Here is a 20,398-nt window from a genome sequence, read left to right as displayed (position 1 = left end):
GGGGTAGAGGGGATGATACATCGGAATCACAACTAAATAGGTTTTAACTCCATCTGAAGAAAACATTTTAACACATTACTGACCAGAGATGTATTACTTACAATATGTCTTTTGTTACACAGACTTTATTGTCTGGAGACTATTCAATATTCATTTACAAAACAAATCGCCAGCCACAGGGGTCAGTTTCTGCAAAAATCCCCCAGTCAATAATGAGTTAAGTAAAATAGCCAGTGGGAATGTGCTGTATGACTCAGGGAGCTCAAACCTGTGCTCTGTGACAATCTAGAGGAGAGGGATGGGATGGGAGGTTCAAGAGCCAGGGGCACCTATGGCAGATTTATGCTGATGTATGGCAGAAACGAACACAATATTGTAACCAATTATCCTCCAATTAAAAATGAACAACTTGTTTTTAATGAATCAAGTGTCTTAAAGCACTGTTTCCCAAGTTTTGCAAGTCCATGGGAAATACATGGGGAAACAGTGTCAGACTTTATTTTGGGGGGCTCCAGAATCACTGCAGATGGTGACTGCAGCCATGAAATTAAAAGAAGCTTGCTCCTTGGAAAGAAAGTTATGACCAACCTAGATAGAATATTCAAAAGCAGAGACATTACTTTGCCAACAAAGGTCCGTCTAGTCAAGGCTATGGTTTTTCCAGTAGTCATGTATGGATGAGAGAGTTGGACTGTGAAGAAAGCTGAGGGCTGAAGAATTGATGCTTTTAAACTGTGGTGTTGGAGAAGACTCTTGAGAGTCCCTTGGACTGCAAGGAGATCCAACCAGTCCATCCTAAAGGAGATCAGTCCTGGGTGTTCTTTGGAAGGACTGATGCTAAAGCATCAATACTTTGGCCACCTCATGCGAAGAGGTGACTCATTGGAAAAGACTCTGATGCTGGGAGGGATTGAGGGCAGGAGGAGAAGGGGACGAGAGAGGATGAGATGGCTGGATGGCATCACCAACTCAATGGACATGAGTTTGGGTCAATTCCAGGAGTTGGTGACGGACAGTACTCTTGCCTGGAAAATCCCATGGACGGAGGAGCCTGGTGGGCTGCAGTCCATGGGGTCACTGAGAGTTGGACACGACTCAGTGACTTCACTTTCACTTTTCACTTTCATGCATTGGAGAAGGAAATGGCAACCCACTCCAGTGTTCTTGCCTGGAGAATCCCAGGGACAGCGGAGCCTGGTGGGCTGCTGTCTATGGGGTCACACAGAGTCAGACACGACTGAAGCGACTTAGCAGCAGTAGCAGCAGGGAGGCCTGGTGTGCTGCGATTCATGGGGTCGCAAAGAGTCGGACACCACTGAGTGACTGAACTGAACTGACACACAGCAGACCAAGCACCTGGAGTAGGGTTCTGGCCAGTGGAAGGGTTGAAAAGATCATGACTCTTAAGCCCACTACTTGGAAAGCTCTGTTAAGTTACATTTAAAGAATACACGTTCTTGTTTTAATGACCAATATTGATTTTTGCAAAACAAAAACCTTATGAGCAAATAAGATTCTATATAAAATGTTGATTAAGCAATCAAAGTGACTGGAAAAATTTTCAAAGTCTTACAACAATGAACATGGATTTTAATTTTCCCTACTTCAAGTGCACTTAAATCTTTCCCTGATTTTTTTTCCGAAAGAAAAAATGAGCCATGACTGAACCGGGGGCGCCCAAGCACCCCTTCCCAGCAGAGTATAGTCCAGCTTTTAAGGAGAGGGAAGTCGATTCTCGCTCACACTGTGCTGTCAGGCCACAAACATTCATCCACCACCTACACCATGCCGGGCATTCCAGGCTGTGGGCATCAGCAGGGAACACAGTGGACAAAAGTACCTGCGCTCACACAGCTTCCGGTCTACCGTGGGGAGGCAAACAGGTGAAGGCGGGAAACACACGGTGTGTTAAGCGGTGGAAACGCTAAGGACAAAATAAAGGTGGGAGGGGGAAGGCAGCCCTGGGAGCCAGGGTGTCCAGAGGACTCACTGGGCGACCGGGGTGAGGGAGAGGCAGGCAGGCGTCAGGGAACAGTGCTCCGGGAGGGGAGGAGCAGCAGTTCCGAGGTAGGGAGGGGCTCACCAGTGAGTCTGCGGCACAACAGGAGGCCACTGTCCTCTGAACAAAGGGAGCTGGGTGAGACGGAAGCAAAGGAGAGGCCGGAGAGGCAGCCTCACCCCACAGGGCATCGTACGGGACCCGGGCCAGGCTCATTTCTGGGGGACATGTTTTCAAGACAGTACCCGCAGGGGCTCCGTGAAGAGTAAGAAGGAAGGGTCTGGAAAGGCTGACACAGGAGTAACTGCGGAAGGAACTTGGAGATGTCTGGGGTGGGGAAAGGAGGAATGTCCAGGATGCTCCAAATACCAGAGGAACTGTCGAGAGAAGTAGTTCCTTTTCAGGGCTACCTTCCCTGGTGGCTCAGAGGTAAAGAATCTCTGAGGAGATTGCAGGAGACTAGGGTTCGATCCCTACGTCAGGAAGATGCTGCTGGAGTAGGAAATGGTAACCAGCTCCAGTATTCTTGCCTAGAAAATTCCACGGACAGAGGAGCCTGCTGGGCTACAGTCCATGGGGTCGCGAAGAGTCAGACACGATGGAGGGCCTGAACAACAACGACAAACCCTTTTACTTTTCTGTGAAAAACTCACAGAGCACAGATTTGAAACCATGAATTTAAAAAGGAAAGAGAAAAGGAAAACCTCATCTTAATTTTTTAACTTTCTAGTATTCATCATTTTCCTACAGTGGAATGGGTGGCCCTTGAAGATTATCCATGTGTAACAGCAGTAGTAGCACCTAGAAGAGCAGGAGCTAACCTCTAGGTATGTCTTCCGCGTGTCAGAGGTGTTGGCAATAAATACTTGGTGCGCTACCTCATGTGACCCTCCCACAATCCTATGAAGTACGTTTCATTAATTATGAGGCAACTGAAGCTCACTGAGATGACATGACCCACCAAGGATCAGAGAACCAGTAAATGATGAAGCCGGGCTCAAACCCAGGTCTGTTTGACTGAGGCTCGAAGCCTGTAACCACTGGCACCCACCACCTGTATGCCCATCAGTGGCAGTGTTTACATGGCGTGTAAAAGTACCATCTCGCTGGCAGGAAGTTGGAGATGAGATTCTTGCAAAGGGAGGAAAATTAGATAGCCTCTAAGATCCCTTTTTATAATTTTGTGGTTACATTTTCCCAAGTTTCCATCTTATTTTTAAAATATTTCTTTGACTTCAGAGTTTATAGAAATTCTGTATTACTAAATATGGCTAAAGATTAAATAATAATAATTTCACTACAGAATATGTTAAATTCCCAGTCCAATTCTAACACTTTAGAATTATCATGCTCTGGTCTTGAGTAACAAATGTTACTTGATTACATTTACTTGATTACTTCCCTTGCACAACTGAAGGTAGGCCTGACTTTTCTCAAGTACAGCTGATCCTTGCACGATGCAGGGGTTGATCCACTGTTACTTATAATCTGCTTTCCATATCCAAGATTCTTTCACATCTGCTGATTCTACCAACTAGAGACCATGTAGTACTATAGTATTTTCTATTAGAAAATAATGGGAATCCATGCAATTTAAACCCACGGTGTTCAAGGGTCAACTGTGTATCAGTTTCCTTGTCTCTTTTATATCTTCCATGATTCAAACATATCTTCGCTTTCATTTTCCTATGCAGACAAAATTATTTTCAACTGAGCAATTATCTTCCAAAATACGAATCATCAACATTTAGTATCTAAAGTACAGAAAGATACTATTAAAGTAGAATACACATACATGGACTTAAACCAAAAGTCTAAAGTCCATGGAAACCTTAAGAATCATCCCTGGTTTGTGTGGCTGTTTTTTACTGGCTGGAGGAAAAAGAATTGAGAGCGTGCATGCATCCTTCACCACACGTCAGCCAGGGCAACTTCTGAATGGTTTGACAAGAGGAAGCCTACTGTTCTGAAGGGCAATTATGAACCAATGTAAGAAGAGAGAGTCTGGCAACCATGGGGTTAATATTTGGATAGAAAACAGGATTAATTCCACTTATAAAAAATTCTTTTTTTTTTTAACCCAATAGGATGGCTACCATAAGAACAAAAACAGAACCCAGAAAAGAAAAGGTGTTGGTGAAGATGCAGAGAAATTAGAACCCCTGCACACTGTTGGTAGGAATGGAAAATGGTACAGCCACGATGGAAATCAGTATGGTAAGTCCTCAAAAACTAAATAATAGAATGACCACATGATTCAGCAATTCCACTTCTGAGTATACACTAAAAAGAATTCAATGCAAAGACACAAAGAGATATTTGTACACTCATGTTCACAGGAGCATTATTCACAACAGCCAAAAGGCTGAATTAACCCAAATGCAATACTGATGGATGCGTGGATAAACAAAATGTGGTATATATACATATGGTGCAATATTATTCAGCCTTTTTTTAAAAAAAAAAAAGGACATTTTAACACAAACTGTAACATGGATGGACCTTTAAGGAATTATGCTGAGATAAGCCAGTTAAAAAAAGACAAGTAACGTATGACTCCACTTATATGAGATTCCTAAAGTAGTCAAATTCAGAGAGACAAAAAAGTAAAATAACGACTTCCAAGGGCTGGGAGGAGAGGAGAATGATGAGTTATTGTTTGATGGATATAGATTTTCAGTTTAGGAAGATGAAACGAGTTTTGGAGATAGATGGTGGTTAAGGTTACACCACAATATGAATGTACTTCAATGCCACTGAACTACACACCTATGAACGGTTAAGATGGTAAATTTGATGCTATGTGAATTTTACAACAAATAAAAGTAATTAAACTTTTTTCTGCAAATAAAAAATATACTGCTAGTTTGATTTGCATTAATGTGAAAAAAAAAAAAGAGGCTCCCATGGTAACATCCATTATACAGTATAAGTTGGGTTCTCGCAATGATCCATTACAAAGTCAACTAAATATCAAAATGTGTATGTTCTTCACATAAGATAAAACCACAGTTATTAAGTACAAATCTATTCCAAACATTTTAACAACTATTTACTTAGAACTTACTACTTTATACTCAAATTACCATCATGGTATCTGAATGCACTCTGAGGCCCAGCCACATCCAGTCGGTTCACAAGTGAATGCTGTAATCCGTGACTTCTAAACCATGAAAACAGAATAACTTCAGGCGCAGATTAGGGTAGGACCTACAAGCAATGGCGCCTACACAGACACTGCGGACAAGTCACAAACTTGGGGCTGCATTCTCTTAAGGCCACAACAGAAAGTGAAATACAATTATGCCCTTTTAATTATCCACAAGGAAAAAAAAAAAAAACTGTTCTTTAGGGAAAACAACTCCCTCTTTGCCCTTGGCTCTAATTTCTCATTCAGTGTAATATATAAGGGGATTAAGAGTATTTGCAGAATAACCAATAATGCCACTTCCGGCTCTTGAAATGTCCCCTCAATAGAAACCAAAGGTGTAATTCCAACTTAAAATTCAGTGAGGGACATTTTTTCAGAAAATCAAGAAAATATAACCCAGGCTGTAGCATTCTGATAGTCTTGTTTAATTTTAGGATGAAATTTAGAATATTTAGAGACATGGATAAATTCTATGCATTCCAAAAATGTGATCTCTACACCAAGCAAAATTTTCACAAAAAGATAGATACAGTGTCTCCTGTTGAAGACCTGGAACACAGCTATTCTGTGCAAATGTGAAGACACTGCAATATTCTTGGCCATCTGCTTATTTTTAAAATTGGTATCCTTTTGTCGAGCTGAGAAATTAGCTTAGAAATGGCCACTTCAGCTTCGAAACAAGGTGAACTGTCTTCTCTGTAACAGGTGAACTGTCCTAATTCAAGCTGTGTGTGATATAGTGGCTTGCTCTTCAGCATAGCAATTAGAGGCAGATTCCTGGGTCTGGTTCTAAGAGTAGCCCCTTCTAACTACACAAACTCGGGGAGGTATCGAGCCCTCTCCCCAGACCCTACTCTCATCTGTAAAAATGAAGGAGAAGAGATCGACAGCATCAGTTATTTCAAACTCTGTTGTTTGGAGGAACCACAATGGAAGAGGAGTCTTTACTTTTCTCTCCGTTGTACACTGCCCATCTACCTTTGTGGTCGCTTGGTCGCTAAGTTGTGTCCAACTCTTTGCAACCCCAAGGACAGTTGCCTGCCAGGCTCCTCTGTCCATGGGAATTCCCAGGCAAGTATACTGGAGTGGGTTGCCATTTCCTAGTCCAGACAATCTCCCTGACCCAGGGATCAAACCAGAGTCTCCTGCTTGGCAGGTGGATTCTTCACCACTGAGCCACCTGGGAAGCTTGGGATCTACCTTAGCCCACAATAAAACCTTAATAGCACCTGAAGAGACACTCTACAATCTAAGACTGAGCCTATGGATTGGTGATTTTAAACAACTCATCCATAACACAAAATAAAGTAACAAAAATAAGTGAAGAAAATACTGAAAGTTTAAATCATTTCTAAGAAATTTTATTAAGGAGAATTATATCCCCAAACTTCATTTGTAATGCAGCTGTTTAGACCCTAGAACAACAAAATCTCCCTCATATCAACATTTTCAGGGCAGGGTAACTAACTTCTCAAGTGCCTCACAAAGGCACAGTGTCCTGAATGCATCAAATAAAACCACAGGTAAAGGAACAGATGGTACTGGTGCAGTTTAGGATCCGGCCGCCACATCTAACAACGCACCCGTGTCTCCAGCCGGGGAGGCTGTGAGCTCCCGCCCCAGAGGACGAAGGCCTCCCTATGAATCCTGCTGGATTGCTGAGCACAGCTGAGCTCTGGTCATTCCACCTGCTTCTTCCCACCAGCGTTTCTCTAATCCAACACCCCAGGCCACAAACCACTTTTATGCCACTTCTCTGTCCCTGAATTGAGCACAAAATCCTTTCAAGACATTTTTCTGAAAATTAAGCATGAGAAGGCTCTCTTACACAGGACCGACAGGTTTATGCTTATCTTATTTGAGTCTCGCACTAACTCATGAAGTAGAGAGAAGGGATCTATGTCAATAACCCTGTTACCCAGGAGGAATGTGGGGTCCTGAGTCACTGACACTGGAGACCACATTTCAGGACTCTAAGTAACAGCAGCTCATACTCCACCATCTAGGCCACCTCCCTAGGCCTACCCTATCCTCTCCCTAACCTTACTGTCAGTTGAACTGCCTAAGGAATAATAAAAATCATGAGATACAGAATGATGAACCTTTGAGCATCTAAAGGAAATTAGACCCAAGTTACTGGCATCTTCCTCCTCTGCGCTGCAGCCAGGGTTCTAAGAAGGAAGAAACAAGACAGACTATGTGGAAGCAGATAATGGAAAAATTCTCCGGGTATGGAGGTGGGGTCGGGGTCAGAGGATAGAAAGCTCTGGAGACAGAGAAAAAAGTAGGGAAGAGGGGAAGGGAAGACGGTCATCCTTCTTCCACTGCATAAAGTATCTAGGGCTAAAAAAGAGGGGGTGAGAGGGAAAGAGGAAGAAAGTGACCAGTGAGGTGGGGAAGAGCAACGGAGAGAAATGCCAAGCGATGAAAACAAGGAAAGTTGGATAAGAGGAAAAACAAAAAAAACAAGTCACCAAAACCTTCTAGAAGTTTCAGGTTTAAATATTAGGAGAGCGTTATTCTACATACAGGCTTCCTTGGTGACTCAGTGGTAAAGAATCCACCTGCCAGTGCAGGAGATGTGGTTCGATCCCCGTCAGGAAGATTCCCTGGAGGAGGAAATGGCAACCCACTGGAGCATTCTTGCCTGGGAAATCCCACAGACAGAAAAGCCTGGCACCTACAGCCCATGGGGTGGCAAAAGAGCCAGCTATGACTCAGCGACTAGACAACAACTCTACATACATTAGCAGCCCTTCGTCTGGAATGATGAAGTCTAGGAAATATTTCATTCAAGTCCCTAAAATAGTCAAAATAATGGATAAAGCTAACCGTGATATATTCACTAAATTAGAAAACACTAGAATTAAACATACAACTTGAAATCTGGAAAAGAATTTTGAACACATCCACTTTAAGGAGACAGAGAATAAATGTATAGATACTCAAGGACAAAAGAGATAACTACAGAAATTTAAAAGATGCACTAGATAAAAGCTAGGTATTTCTTTGAAATATAATCAGCCTTAATGAGTCTGATCTTACAAAGAGAGCAAAATTCATTTGGAAATGGCCAAATATTAGAAAAAAAATGGGAAAAGATTAGAAAAGGGAATATATAATTACATAACATAGGTGAAAAAGACAATAAAAGGATATTAAGAACTTCCTTATAACACATTTCAGAACCTAAATGGAAAAGGTAAAATTCCTTGAAATATGTAACACACATTTCAAAATCTAAATGGAAAAGGTAAAATTCCTTGAAATATATAACGTGTCAAAATTGACCCAAAGAGAAACGGAAAACTAAAACAGCACTATAACCATTAAATATATTTAATTAGAAGTTCAAAAATTCACAAAGTTGGTTTTATAAGAAAATTCCACTAAATTTTTAAAAACTAAACCATTTCAATTTTATACAACTCTTTCAGAGAACAGCAAAAGGGAACACTCCTGAACTCATTATATGAGGCCAGTGTAACCTTGATATTAAACCCTGATGAGGACAGAACAAAAAAAGAAACTACAAACCAATCTCACTTATAAACAGATGCTAAAAACCGAAAGAAACGAACTTGAGGCTAATGTTGAAAATAATACATATGACCAGATTAAGTTTATTCCAGGTACATGAGGATGGTTTATCGCTAAAAAGAATCTAAAAATATAGCTTGCCACCTTAACAAATAAAAGAAAAATCTCATGATTCTCTTGACAAATGAACATTTGGTAAGTTTAACACCCTTTCATGATTTAAAAAAACCCTCAGCAATATAAGAATGAGAGGGAACTTCATTTATCTTATAAATGGTATGCACCAAATATTTTTAACAGGGAATCATTAGATTCCTTTTAAACACTAGGGACAGGGGCTTCCCTGGTGGTCCAGTGGTGAAGACTCTGAGCTTCCAAAGTAGGAGAGACAGGTTCAATCCCATATGCCTAGAGGCCAAAAAAAACTTACCATGCATGAACAAAGATTCCTACCATCTGGGCTTCTATTTCAACATTGTCTAGAAGGCCCTACCAGGGCAGGAAGAAGAAAAATAAATAAGAGGTGAAGGACTGAAAGAAAGGAACAAAAGTGTAATTATCCACAGACTGTCTACAGAGACTGAATCCCAGTCTATCTTCATCATTTTTACTTTCTACTCCCCACTCAATCCTCTGCTCACTGCAGCCAGGCTTCATGCTATCCTGCTTTGAAAACTTCCCTCATCAAAGACACCTGGCTACCAAATCTAACATGAGAGGCGATGAGACTCAACTCAGATGAGTCTGAGTTGTCTCCTCGCCTCCTGTCCTCTGGGCTCCCTGGTCAAGACCCTGCCTTCTCAGGCTGCTTTTCCACAGTCCGTTCCACGGGCTCTCTTCCATAGGTAGAATTCAATCCTTTGATTTCAAGGGACACTTCTCCTAAGTGATGTTTACTTCTTCAGCCTCGATCACCATGTTGAACCCAGGTGACTCCCAATCTAAAGATTCCCAAGTTTCTACTGGACTAGTCAGGAGGATCTTATTTGCATGTCAGCGTGTTCAAAGGTGAACTCATTCTCTAACCCTCTATGTCAGACTCCTTCTAGCCCATGACTTACCCCATGAGTCTAAAGTTATCTGACTCTACCTGCTTCATTCCTTTTATCCAATCTATGATCGGCTCCTAGTCATCTTGTTTATCTCAAAGTCTCCTCCTCCTCTCTGCTCTGTATCTTCCTTTCCACAGCCACCAGCTGGGCTCAGATTCTGATTATCTCTCTCTTGAATTTCTGCACCTGGCCACCCTGCTTTCAGGCCTGCCCTCTAATCCTTCTCATAAGGAACAAATCTGATTAAATCTCTCCCCTGATTAAAATCTTTCAGTGATTCTAACTGCCCCAAATAATCCAAAGTCTTCAGGTATGTTTTACAAAGTTTTTCAAGAAGACTCTGCTTCTATTCATCTAGCCTTGACTTCTCTTTACTCATCCCCCTCTGCTCCAGTCTTAATGAACTGTTTGCTGGAATTCATTCCTTTCTCTTCCCCACTGGATATGTTGTGCTTTCTCTAAGAGCCCAGTCATCTGGCTCTTGCAGTAATCTCTTAAGTTTTATGGAGACAGACTGGTACAGCACTATCTTATAAGGTAAACATTCTGTAAATACTAAACTAAAGAGAAGATTTTGCATAAAGTAACAGATATCAAGTCCATCGTGGATCATTATAAAGATGTACAGGGATTATATATTTAACACTCTGAAGTTAAAAATGAGAGGAAAATTATGTATACCTATAACTCATTCAAAAATTATTTAGCTAGAGTAGAAGTCGGGCACCGCACTCTGATAAGAAAATGGCACCAAACAACACAAACACAACTGTATGCAGGTTATAAGTGTGAGATACAAAAACATATCAGGGTAAGTTTTGGATCACACCAAGCATCACAAGGCTAATACACACAAACCACACACTTCACACTAATAGAAACCTTATGCACTTCTGTTCAAAAAGTTCACAAAAGTTATCAAAATGAAAACCAGCTTAATTGTACATAAACTTGGCATTTATTTATGTCCCAGCTGCTTCTAAGATTAGTTTGCAGCAGTATACTTCTGGATTATATACACAACAAGCTAAAAATCCAGGAATAATGCAGACTGAATAAAAATTCTAAATTTCTACTTTTTAAAGGAATTAGAATTTCCTTACAATCTTCGTGGAGTTGATAAACAGTCATAACTATGTAATCACAACTCACAGTCCTTTTTAAGAAAATGTAAATAACAAAGTATAAACTATACATAGAGCTTAAAATAGGATGCTGCACAATTATCTTACAAATTATGTATAATATTTAAAATGTGCTTGAACTGTACTTATATAGTACCTTGATTATCAGTAGATGCATTTGCTTTTAATATGGAAAACCTAATAAACTTCTTAATCCCCCCCCATTCTGCACAAGTAGACAACTAAGGGAAGGGAGATTATGTGGGCCACTTTCACCATCACAGAAATCCCCTGAAATTAACGTTTAAAGATCTTCTACAGAGGGAACCCTAGAGTTCTGCCATTATACTCACAGCTATACAAATCGCATTAGGCCCACAATCTAGTAAAAGTGGCACTGTGACAAAGGCTAAAATAGCTCTCAGGTCTTCACGATCAGATTAAATATCTACTCAATTGAAGCCGAGCTAACTTGCCAAAGTCAATAGCTTCCGGGTCAAAATCAAACATTATTTGGCCTGGAGATTAACTCTGGTGTGTCCTCAAACTGAAAAGGAAATTTATATTTAGATCTCCAGATTCTAGCCTACACATTACTCCACCAACACGCATTTCAAGCATTTTTCTCTTCTGCAAAAGATTCCTGCTAAGCAATGCTATGTCTTCTAAATGAAATGCCTTCGTTCGGTCTTTGAACCTGATTAAAATTAAGAAACTTTTAATAGCTTTAATAACTCTCAAAAGCTGCAGAAGCTCTTCTCTGGCATCTTCCCCAGTACCATCCTCCCTCCAAATCCAGGAAGAAAAAAAAAAAAAACACCCGCACAACAGAAAAACACAAAACAACTAGCCACATGCGATGAATGCTGCGGAACGTGACTCTCCACTGGTTTAGGCTACAAAGAAAGCCTATGAGTAATCAAAAATCGCTAATCAAAACAAAGTTAAAAGCCACTTCCCCGCTCTCCAGCCCCAGTATGATTTCCCTTTCTCTTCTCAGTCCACTCCAGCATTCCCCCCTCCTCCGTTTCTTTTCGGGGAATTTTAGCAGCCTCTGAACAGCGGACGGTTAAGTTCATCTCAATGTCAGCCAGGGCAGAGACAAACGAAAAAATCACTAACTTGGAAGGTTATTTAGGACAACAATGTCTTTCACTGTCTTACTCCTCCCATTCCGGCCCTACTTGACCTACTACCAATACTGAGCCGAGAAAAATACCCGTTCAAGGGGCTTCCACTACCGTCCCCCCTCCACCCCCGACCCCAGCGGCTCTTCCCGCAGGAGCCACTGCAAACCCACCGCGGCCGGGCGGACAGGGTCCCCGGCTCCGCGCACCCCTCCCCAGGCGCCAGCGGCCGCGCTCCGCACGCTCGCGTCCAACTCTCCTCGGACCCACTCACAGCCCCCGATCCCGCCCGGCCGGCCCCCTCCCCGGCGCACCCGAGCGAGGCCGCCCGGGCGCCGGCACTGGCCCACCCACCTGAGCCGAGGTCGGGGGTCCCCCGGCGGCGCGCTCCGCCCGGCGCAGCTCGCGGCTCCCGCACGAATGCGCTCGGCCTGTCCCTCCGCCTCCCCTCCAGCCCAGCTGGGAGGCGCGACCCAGGGCGGCACCGCAAGGTCTCTGTAAGTCACCTTCGCGCGGCCCGCCCCCGGCTCCCGGCGAGGTCGAGCAGGGAGAGAGGCGCGGCCCAGGACTAGCGCCCGGGCCGCCCGAGGTCCGCGCTGGCCCCTCGGCCGCACCGCCGCCCTCCGGGGCTACAGCCGGCGAATGGCCTGCGGCGGGCGGCTCCGCGGCGGCTGGCGTCGTCCGTCCCTCCTCCCCGCCCCTCCGCCCGCCCGCCCGCTCCGCGGCGCAGGTAGGGACCTGCTGGGGGGCGGCGGGAGCGGCGCGCGGCCCGGGAGCTGCCCGGTCGGGTTCCGGGGAAGGCGGTCCGCTCCCCGCGCTCGCTCTGCGAGCATCCGCGGAGGCGCCCCTGACCCGGCCCGGCCCTGGATCAGGCGCTGTGTCCCCGCCCGTCCTGCAGACGCGGCCCTGGCAACTTTTAAATCCGCCACCAGGAAAGCAGAGGGATCCTCTCTTCTGCAGTCTTCCACTTGAAGGTAACTGACACTCAGGCTCACACTGAAGAGTTAACTGCAAAGCCTGAGCTAGTCTGCACCTATTTACTTTTTTATGCACTCCTGGGGCTCCCCTTTGAGCAATGAGGAAAACAGTAATTAACCCTACTAACGCGAAACGTACTAACATGAAACGTACTCGCGTGAAATAGATGGTTTGAGATTCTGGCCACACTTAAAGGGTGGAGGAAGGCGCAGTGGTCAAGCAGACCCGCCACGTAAATGCTATACTTCAGTGGGATGTTCAGGCTAATGAAATTCCTAGTTAATTATGAGGCTCTGTTGAAGAAAAACCTTTTTTTTCTTTTCAAACGGTAGTTTTAAACCTTTCTATGGTATATAAATGTGTCCCTCACTTTGGGAAGGAGGGAAATACTGAACAAAATTAAATATTTTGTTGAAAAGATCCTAGGGCACTTTAAGTTCACTCTTCTAGCAGTAAACTTGCACTACAGATGGGAAATGTGTAAAAAATGAGACAAGGCCACACTTGGGAAAGGGGAAATTAATGTCAGTGAGGTTTCACAGTGTCTTTGAAAAGTCAGTTTGCTTTCTATTTTTTCTTCCCATTCCAAATTGGTCACTAAATATTACCATATTTTGAAAAGTCACATTTGGCACTAAAGAGGAGACCTTGCTACAGGTTATTTCTCCCTAGGCCCTAAGAATTAGAGAATGAATTTAGTTTACAAAAGTAGTACTAGGCAGCAAGAGCAAACAATGAACAATAATAAAGGCTACTTTGTTTCAGAAGGCAGTTTACACAGCACCTAAAATGTGCCAGGCACTGTACCGAGGAGCTTCACATAAAACAACTCATTTGTATCCTTATTTTCAGATTTAGAAATGTAATTCCCAAACACATTAATTTGCTCAGAGTCCACATTTTAGGTCCTGAGTGGTCTGACCCCAAAGCCTGTCCTCTCTACTTATGCATTCCTTATTCATTTAGTCGTGTACATTCACTACGGACTGCAAGGAGATCCAACCAGCCCATCCTAAAGGAAATCAGTCCTGAATGTTCACTGGGAGGACTGATGCTGAAGCTGAAGCTCTGATACATGGGCCACCTGATGCGAAAACTGACTCATTGGGAAAGACCCTGATGCTGGGAAGGACTGAAGGCAGGAGGAGAAAGGGACAACAGAGGATGAGATGGTTGGATGGCATCACCGACTCAATGGACGTGAGTTTGAGCAAACTCCGGGAGATGGTGAAGGACAGGGAAGCCTGGCGTGCTGCAGTCCATGGGGCTGCAAAGAGTCAGATAAGATTTAGCGATTGAGCAACAACAAAGTAAGCAAATGCTATGCTAGACACAGATGCTACAAAAACAAGATACTTGAGTTCTAGTTAAGTAAAAATATAATCAGACAAGTAAAATATACACAATGTCATAAGCAATATAACAGCGTGGAAGCCCTAGAATAGGATGGACTTTAACTCAGTTTTGAAAGGTGGAACCTGGGGTTGGGAAATGGTAGCCGTTCTCCAACAGAGAGGAATCCTGAGAACTTTATCTAACAGAATGGTGATGAGGAATCTGTGTGCTGGGTTAGGGGAGCAACTAAGATAACTACAGAAAGTAAAAGTAGTCTTTGATTAAAAGATAAGATGAGGACAAACAAAGCAAACAGCTCCCAAGTTTCCAGCTTGAGTTACCCAATAGGTAACTTTGGGTTGATCAACAACTCAGTTTTAGACACTTCGTTTTGAAACGCCTCTGATGTATCCATATGTAAATGTCCAAAAGGCATCTGGATATACTGGTTCATAGCTCAGGAGATCCAAGGTGGAGATATCTGAATCATCATGGAATGCTGGGTTGAAGGAGTGGGTGAGATCATCCATGGAGAATACTGAGTGAGAAGGTCACCCCGGAAACCTAGGGACTACCAACATGCAAAGCACAGGCAGAAGAAAGATGCTTTAGAAGACGACTGGGGAGGAGTGGCTATATAGAAAAGAGATGCCAGAAGAGGCAGGCACCATGGACATCACAGAGAAGCATTCCAAAAGGCAAGCAGCAGTCAATGGCAGATCCTTCAAAGGACAAGCAAGATAATTTAAAGGTGTCTCTGATTCAGCAACAAGGAGACACTGGCAAGAACAGGCTTGGTGGACCAGCTGAGCAATAAAAAAAGTAGAAACAGACGGTATCACATTTCCAAAAATGGATCTGGAAAGGGATGCAGGGAGCTAGAAGCTGTAAGGGAGAATTCAGAAGACAGTAGCTGCTTTTGAAGCAAGATGGAGACAGATGCCACCAATAATAGGAAAGAAGACAGATTAAAAAAAAAAAAAAAACACCTGGAATCAGGGAGTGGTAGGGAGTTGACAGCATAATACAGTGATCACCTAATATTTAACAAATAATTTTGCTTAAAATAGAGATGAGAGAAGGGTAAAGGCCTGAAAGATGTAAACATTACAGATGAAAGAGAGGGGGATTAAAGGCCTATGAACAGCTCAGAAAGCTAAATGAGTAACACAAACCATGCCTTGACAAAGTTAGGAATCCACATGAGGGCATGAATTCTCTCCAAAGACTTTAGCATCTGGCCCAGAGCAGGAGTTCCTTTGGCTGGTTCCAACTGAGTCTGAATCGTTCCATTACACCACAAGCTTGGCATCACTACCGTCCCAATCATACATTTGGGTTATATCTCTTTATCAGTCAGAAGGTTTAATAGGATAGTATAAAACATAAGCAAGTTTACCTTAAAAACTGATCAGACTAATCATATTGAGGGAAGCTCAATAATACACAGAACCAGAAGGACACCAGTGATGACTTCTGAATGATCTTTTACCCACTGATACCACCGACTGGTGAGAAAAACTACAGTAACCATGATTCACGAAACCAGTTTCTAGCCTTTTCAACAGAATTTGCAAACAAAGTTAAAGAAAAACCATAGCCATTATATTGTTATGTTTCCCAAGCATATCACTCTAAAAACATATAGCAAGGTTCCCTTTTGGAGAAGGAAACGGCAACCCACTCCAATATTCTTGCCTGGGAAATCCCATGGTCAGAGGAGCCTGGTGGGTACAATTCCATGGGGTCACAAAAGTCAGAGATGACTTAGGAACTAAACAACAACAACAAAGGTTCCCTTTAGTAGATCAATCACAGACTCTACAGCTTATTTTATATATTGCTGGGTTTTTTTTTTTGTTTTTTAACAACATAAGCAGTGTTATGTCATGTAAAATTATGCCTACATAATGCCTCATTTATAGAGCGGTCACATGGATACTTGGAATATCTAGGCCATATCAGAGCATCTCCAAGTAAGCAAAGAACATCACAGGCTAGAATGCTCCAGGGTCCAGACTGAGGTCTGTGCTCATTGTCAACCCTCATAAAGAACATCTTATTTTTACTGAGGACATCATTTTGCCAAGTTTAGTTACTACTGTTTTTCTTTTTAACAAACAGGCAATTAGTATGGGTAAATGAGAAAGAATCAGTATTCCACTGCTAGAGATAGCCACCCAGCTGATCTAAAGATCAAGAGAGAAAAAAATTTTAAACCAAAAGAGTATAAAAAGGAATTCAAAAAGCAGTAGCAAGATTGGGCCATTTAATCAAAAAAGAGTCCTATAAACACTATCCCCTGAAGGTACCTGTATTAAGGCACAGAGTAATTATGAACATAAAAAAGGACAATCCTGAGGCAGCCAGGAGAGATAAAGGATGAACATTTTAGTTTAAGAAGTTAAATGTGTAACAGAGTAACTGTCCTCAAAAAAGATTAGAGTAGGAATGTTTTTCTGCCGTTGGAGCTGGGATCGCTTACATCTACTGGTCCCTATTCTGTGGTGCCTACTATAGGACGCGTTTGCCAATCTGATCTCATTTACTCCTCACAACACTCTTTCCTGGTTGGTTACCACTTTAAAAAGGAGATTGTGTTTTAAAACTGAGTCAAAGACAGGGATTAAAGAGCAGAGTCTGGAACTGGACTCGGGTCTATGAGTTCAAATCTTATCAATGCTCTTTGAATAGAATTTTTAGATGATGAAAATTTAATTTATGATGCCTGATAAATGAGGCATTATGGTGCATAATTATTCCACTCTGACCTCAATTAAGCTATTAAATTTCTATGTTGTAATCCTTAGCTACTTGATAAGACCAACTTCAGTGATACCATTTATCTTTCAAATATTTTTTAGGCTTTCACATCATCTGTAATCATATTTCTCAGAAGGAAATCCATGGATTTCTACTTAGGGACCCATAGGGGTGATATTTCACAGAATTACAGTGAAAAAAAAAAATTTGAAGATACTCTGAAAGTTTAAAGCAATAAATGCTATTTACGAAACGAATACCTTGTACCCTTTTGATATGCTGATATACTCTATTACATATTATTCATCAACACACAGTTGATCACCATACCCAACATTCAGGAGTTCATATATTTTCATTCTTTAGAAACTCACCCAAGGTCCTCCAGTTGGTTAGAGAAAGACTGAGATTTAAAAAAGGTCCATTAGACTTTCACACCAGGGCTCTTAATGACTTTCTACACATCTCTCTTATTTCAAACATGATCGAAGTTCAGAGAACTTAAGCAGACTATCATCCCTTAAATAATAAGGATGGAAACACAGCACAGTCATTCCACAAATAGTCCAGTAAATATTCTTTACACCACACCACCTCCATCCAAAACAAGATGAAACCAATGGTAGACACGGAAGCACCAGGCATCAGAAAAAAAGGGGTCATAAGTGTTCATTAGACAGCATCCTGCAGTAACAACTGCTGACTCATACTCAAGGCTTACTTAGGAACCATGCTAAGCATTTTGCTCACAATTATCTTATTTAATACTCATGACAAATTTTAAAGGCTTATTTCATCCTCATGACAAATTTTAAAGACCTGAAGAGGTTAATTAGGCTAAACTTTAAGCTAATATTTTTGTACATGTAAATATCCACATGGAGGTGATTACCTAAGCTTTTTCTTTTTCTAATCAGTTAAAGATTAGAATAGATCAGCTTCTTCAAGAATTACATTACTTCTAATGTAGTGTTTGCTTCAAGAATGGCTCAACAAAAGAGCCATCAAGACCTTCTCCTGTAACACACAGGTGATGCAAATGTAGTTTTACAATGTAATAAATGTTACCTGAATCATGTAAAATCAAAATTTGTTCTGTTTGTTCTGATAAGATGGTATCATCCTATGTGGATTTACTGAAGTCACTATATCATTCCTCATTTAAACAAGCTAGAATAGGAAATTGAGAAGCCACCAAAAATAAAAATGCTGAGAAGTGATGATTTCAAACAAGAGACGATTCAGCCATTTATCATGCTTAATGAACAATTATTTTTTTCCTAAGGTATTTAACAGAATTCTATTAATTTTCTGTTTGTTTAAACGAGTTCAGATTATTATTACTTTTCCTTGTTGGCTGCACCTCACGGCTTATGACATCTTAGTTCCCCAAGAAGGGATTGAACCTAGGCCGTCAGCAGTGAAAGCACAGTCTAGCCACTGAACAACCAGGGACTTCCCACATAGATTTTCTTATTGCCCAAATAAAATGATTACAGAATTTGTGGTATAAATAACAAACACAGCGTTTTTTAAATTTCCTATTAATTCTCAAGGCTTCTATTCTAAAGATGGGAAAACAGAATTTTAGATCCTTATATATATGAGAAACATATATATATATATATATATATATATAACCATTTTAATCTACCTTGTTTTACCAAAACCTCAACTCTAAACAAAAGGCACAAATCAATTATAACAAGAATAGGAAACTGAGAGTACTTGGAAGGTATTGTGCTAAGTCCAGTAAGTCACTTAGAGGAAAAACATATCCCACGATGTTACATATATGTGGAATCTAAAAAAACAAACAAAACAGAAATTTGGTGTCAATCTAAAAAGTTTAAAAACATATACCTAGAACTTATACGGAAGAATGGCTATTGCTACTTGGCTTGCATTAAAATCATGAAAATGGGGGAATTCCCTGGTGGTCCAGTGGTTAGGACTCTGCAGTTTCACCACTAAGGGTACAAGTTCAATCCCTGGTTGGGGAACTAAGATCCCATAAGCTGTGCAGCATGGCATGTAAACATACATACATGTGTGCATAAAATCATGAAAATTGGGTAGCGGCGGGGGAGGGGGAAGCATACAAAAGAGAAGTCCAAGTTCAGGCAGCCAAAACGCACTTTAACGACTTTTCAGTCCTTAGAAAAACAGTTACTAATGGATAGCATACCACTTGTACTCATATCTGGAAGATCAAATGACAGATTTTTAAATGGGAAAGAATAAATGGCAAAGAACACAAAAGAACATTTAATCCATTAAGTTCAGTTCACATAGGTAAATGTGAGAGCAATATATTATCTCAACAAAAGCATGTATTTTTCACATAAACCTTTTGTTTTGTATTTTACATACAGACCTTTTGTTTCTAGAATATTTTCATACCCCTCTTATCGAAACGCCACATCTCTGAATAGATCAACTATAAACATACTTGTTAAACATGGGTACATAAGCAAATTAGATGATATGAACACAAGTTATTTCAGAATCAATCTACTTAAGAATAAATAAGTTCTAACTTCTGGTGAAAAATGAAGCTTTCATTTCCTTTACTAACTCTGTTTCCTCCTATCTTTGGACAATTTGAAAGCAATGAGGTACTGGATAATCAAGCATGTGGCACCCAAACAATGACTGTAAAAATTCAATTCCAAACGACCTACCCCTTCTTGTTTAGTGAAGAGATGAAGGCAGTCACTCAAAGCTACACAAGTTTCTCTAGAAGCTTCAGCGACAACTTCAACTTTCTGAAGAAACGATGGAAGCATTTCTATAAATAAAATAAATGAGCGGTATTTTAAGTAATAGTAAAGTAAAACAAGATCACGAGCATATTTTCATATCTACTAACCTCATTTTTTCCTTCTAGCTGCCTTAAGCATGCAATTACTGTACCTCTGGCGTGTTTATTAAGTACCTACTGTATGCAGGGCATATACATTCATATAGAAAAAGAAAAGGAGAAAGCCTTGACCTAGAAAAGCCTATATCGTAAAAGGAGAAGAGCCAGGACTAAAAAAAAAAAAAAAAAAAAAAAAAATTTTATAGACATAAATAATGTTTAAGAAAAACAGCTGTCAAGAAGGACTGATATCATTACTTATAAAACATTAACACTTCTCCTTTCATGATATTCATTACTAGATAAGTAATTTCATTCCAAGGCAAAGTGCTAAAAAGAGACAAAAATAATTCTTTAGTTGACATGACAGCTAAGAGATCTGAAGGCGGTATCAATTCAACTTCCTCTACATCTTATTTGGATAACCGTTCTGTATAAATAGGTCTTTCGCTCTCAAAAATACAGC

At 41.3% G+C, this 20,398-nt stretch overlaps 1 protein-coding gene across 1 annotated transcript in view; it reads right to left on the bottom strand.

Annotated features, from left to right (window-relative positions):
* Positions 1 to 20,398, bottom strand: part of OSBPL1A (oxysterol binding protein like 1A) — a 210,961-nt gene that overhangs the window by 105,114 nt on the left and 85,449 nt on the right. The window contains exon 15 of the mRNA XM_052660236.1: positions 19,754 to 19,860. Within this exon, the coding sequence (XP_052516196.1) occupies positions 19,754 to 19,860 (107 nt within the window). The remainder of the gene's footprint in view (positions 1 to 19,753; positions 19,861 to 20,398) is intronic.

The sequence above is a fragment of the Budorcas taxicolor genome, chromosome 22 (assembly GCF_023091745.1).
Source record: "Budorcas taxicolor isolate Tak-1 chromosome 22, Takin1.1, whole genome shotgun sequence".
Classification (NCBI taxonomy): domain Eukaryota; kingdom Metazoa; phylum Chordata; class Mammalia; order Artiodactyla; family Bovidae; genus Budorcas; species Budorcas taxicolor.
This window is presented reverse-complemented; position numbering and strand designations above follow the sequence as displayed.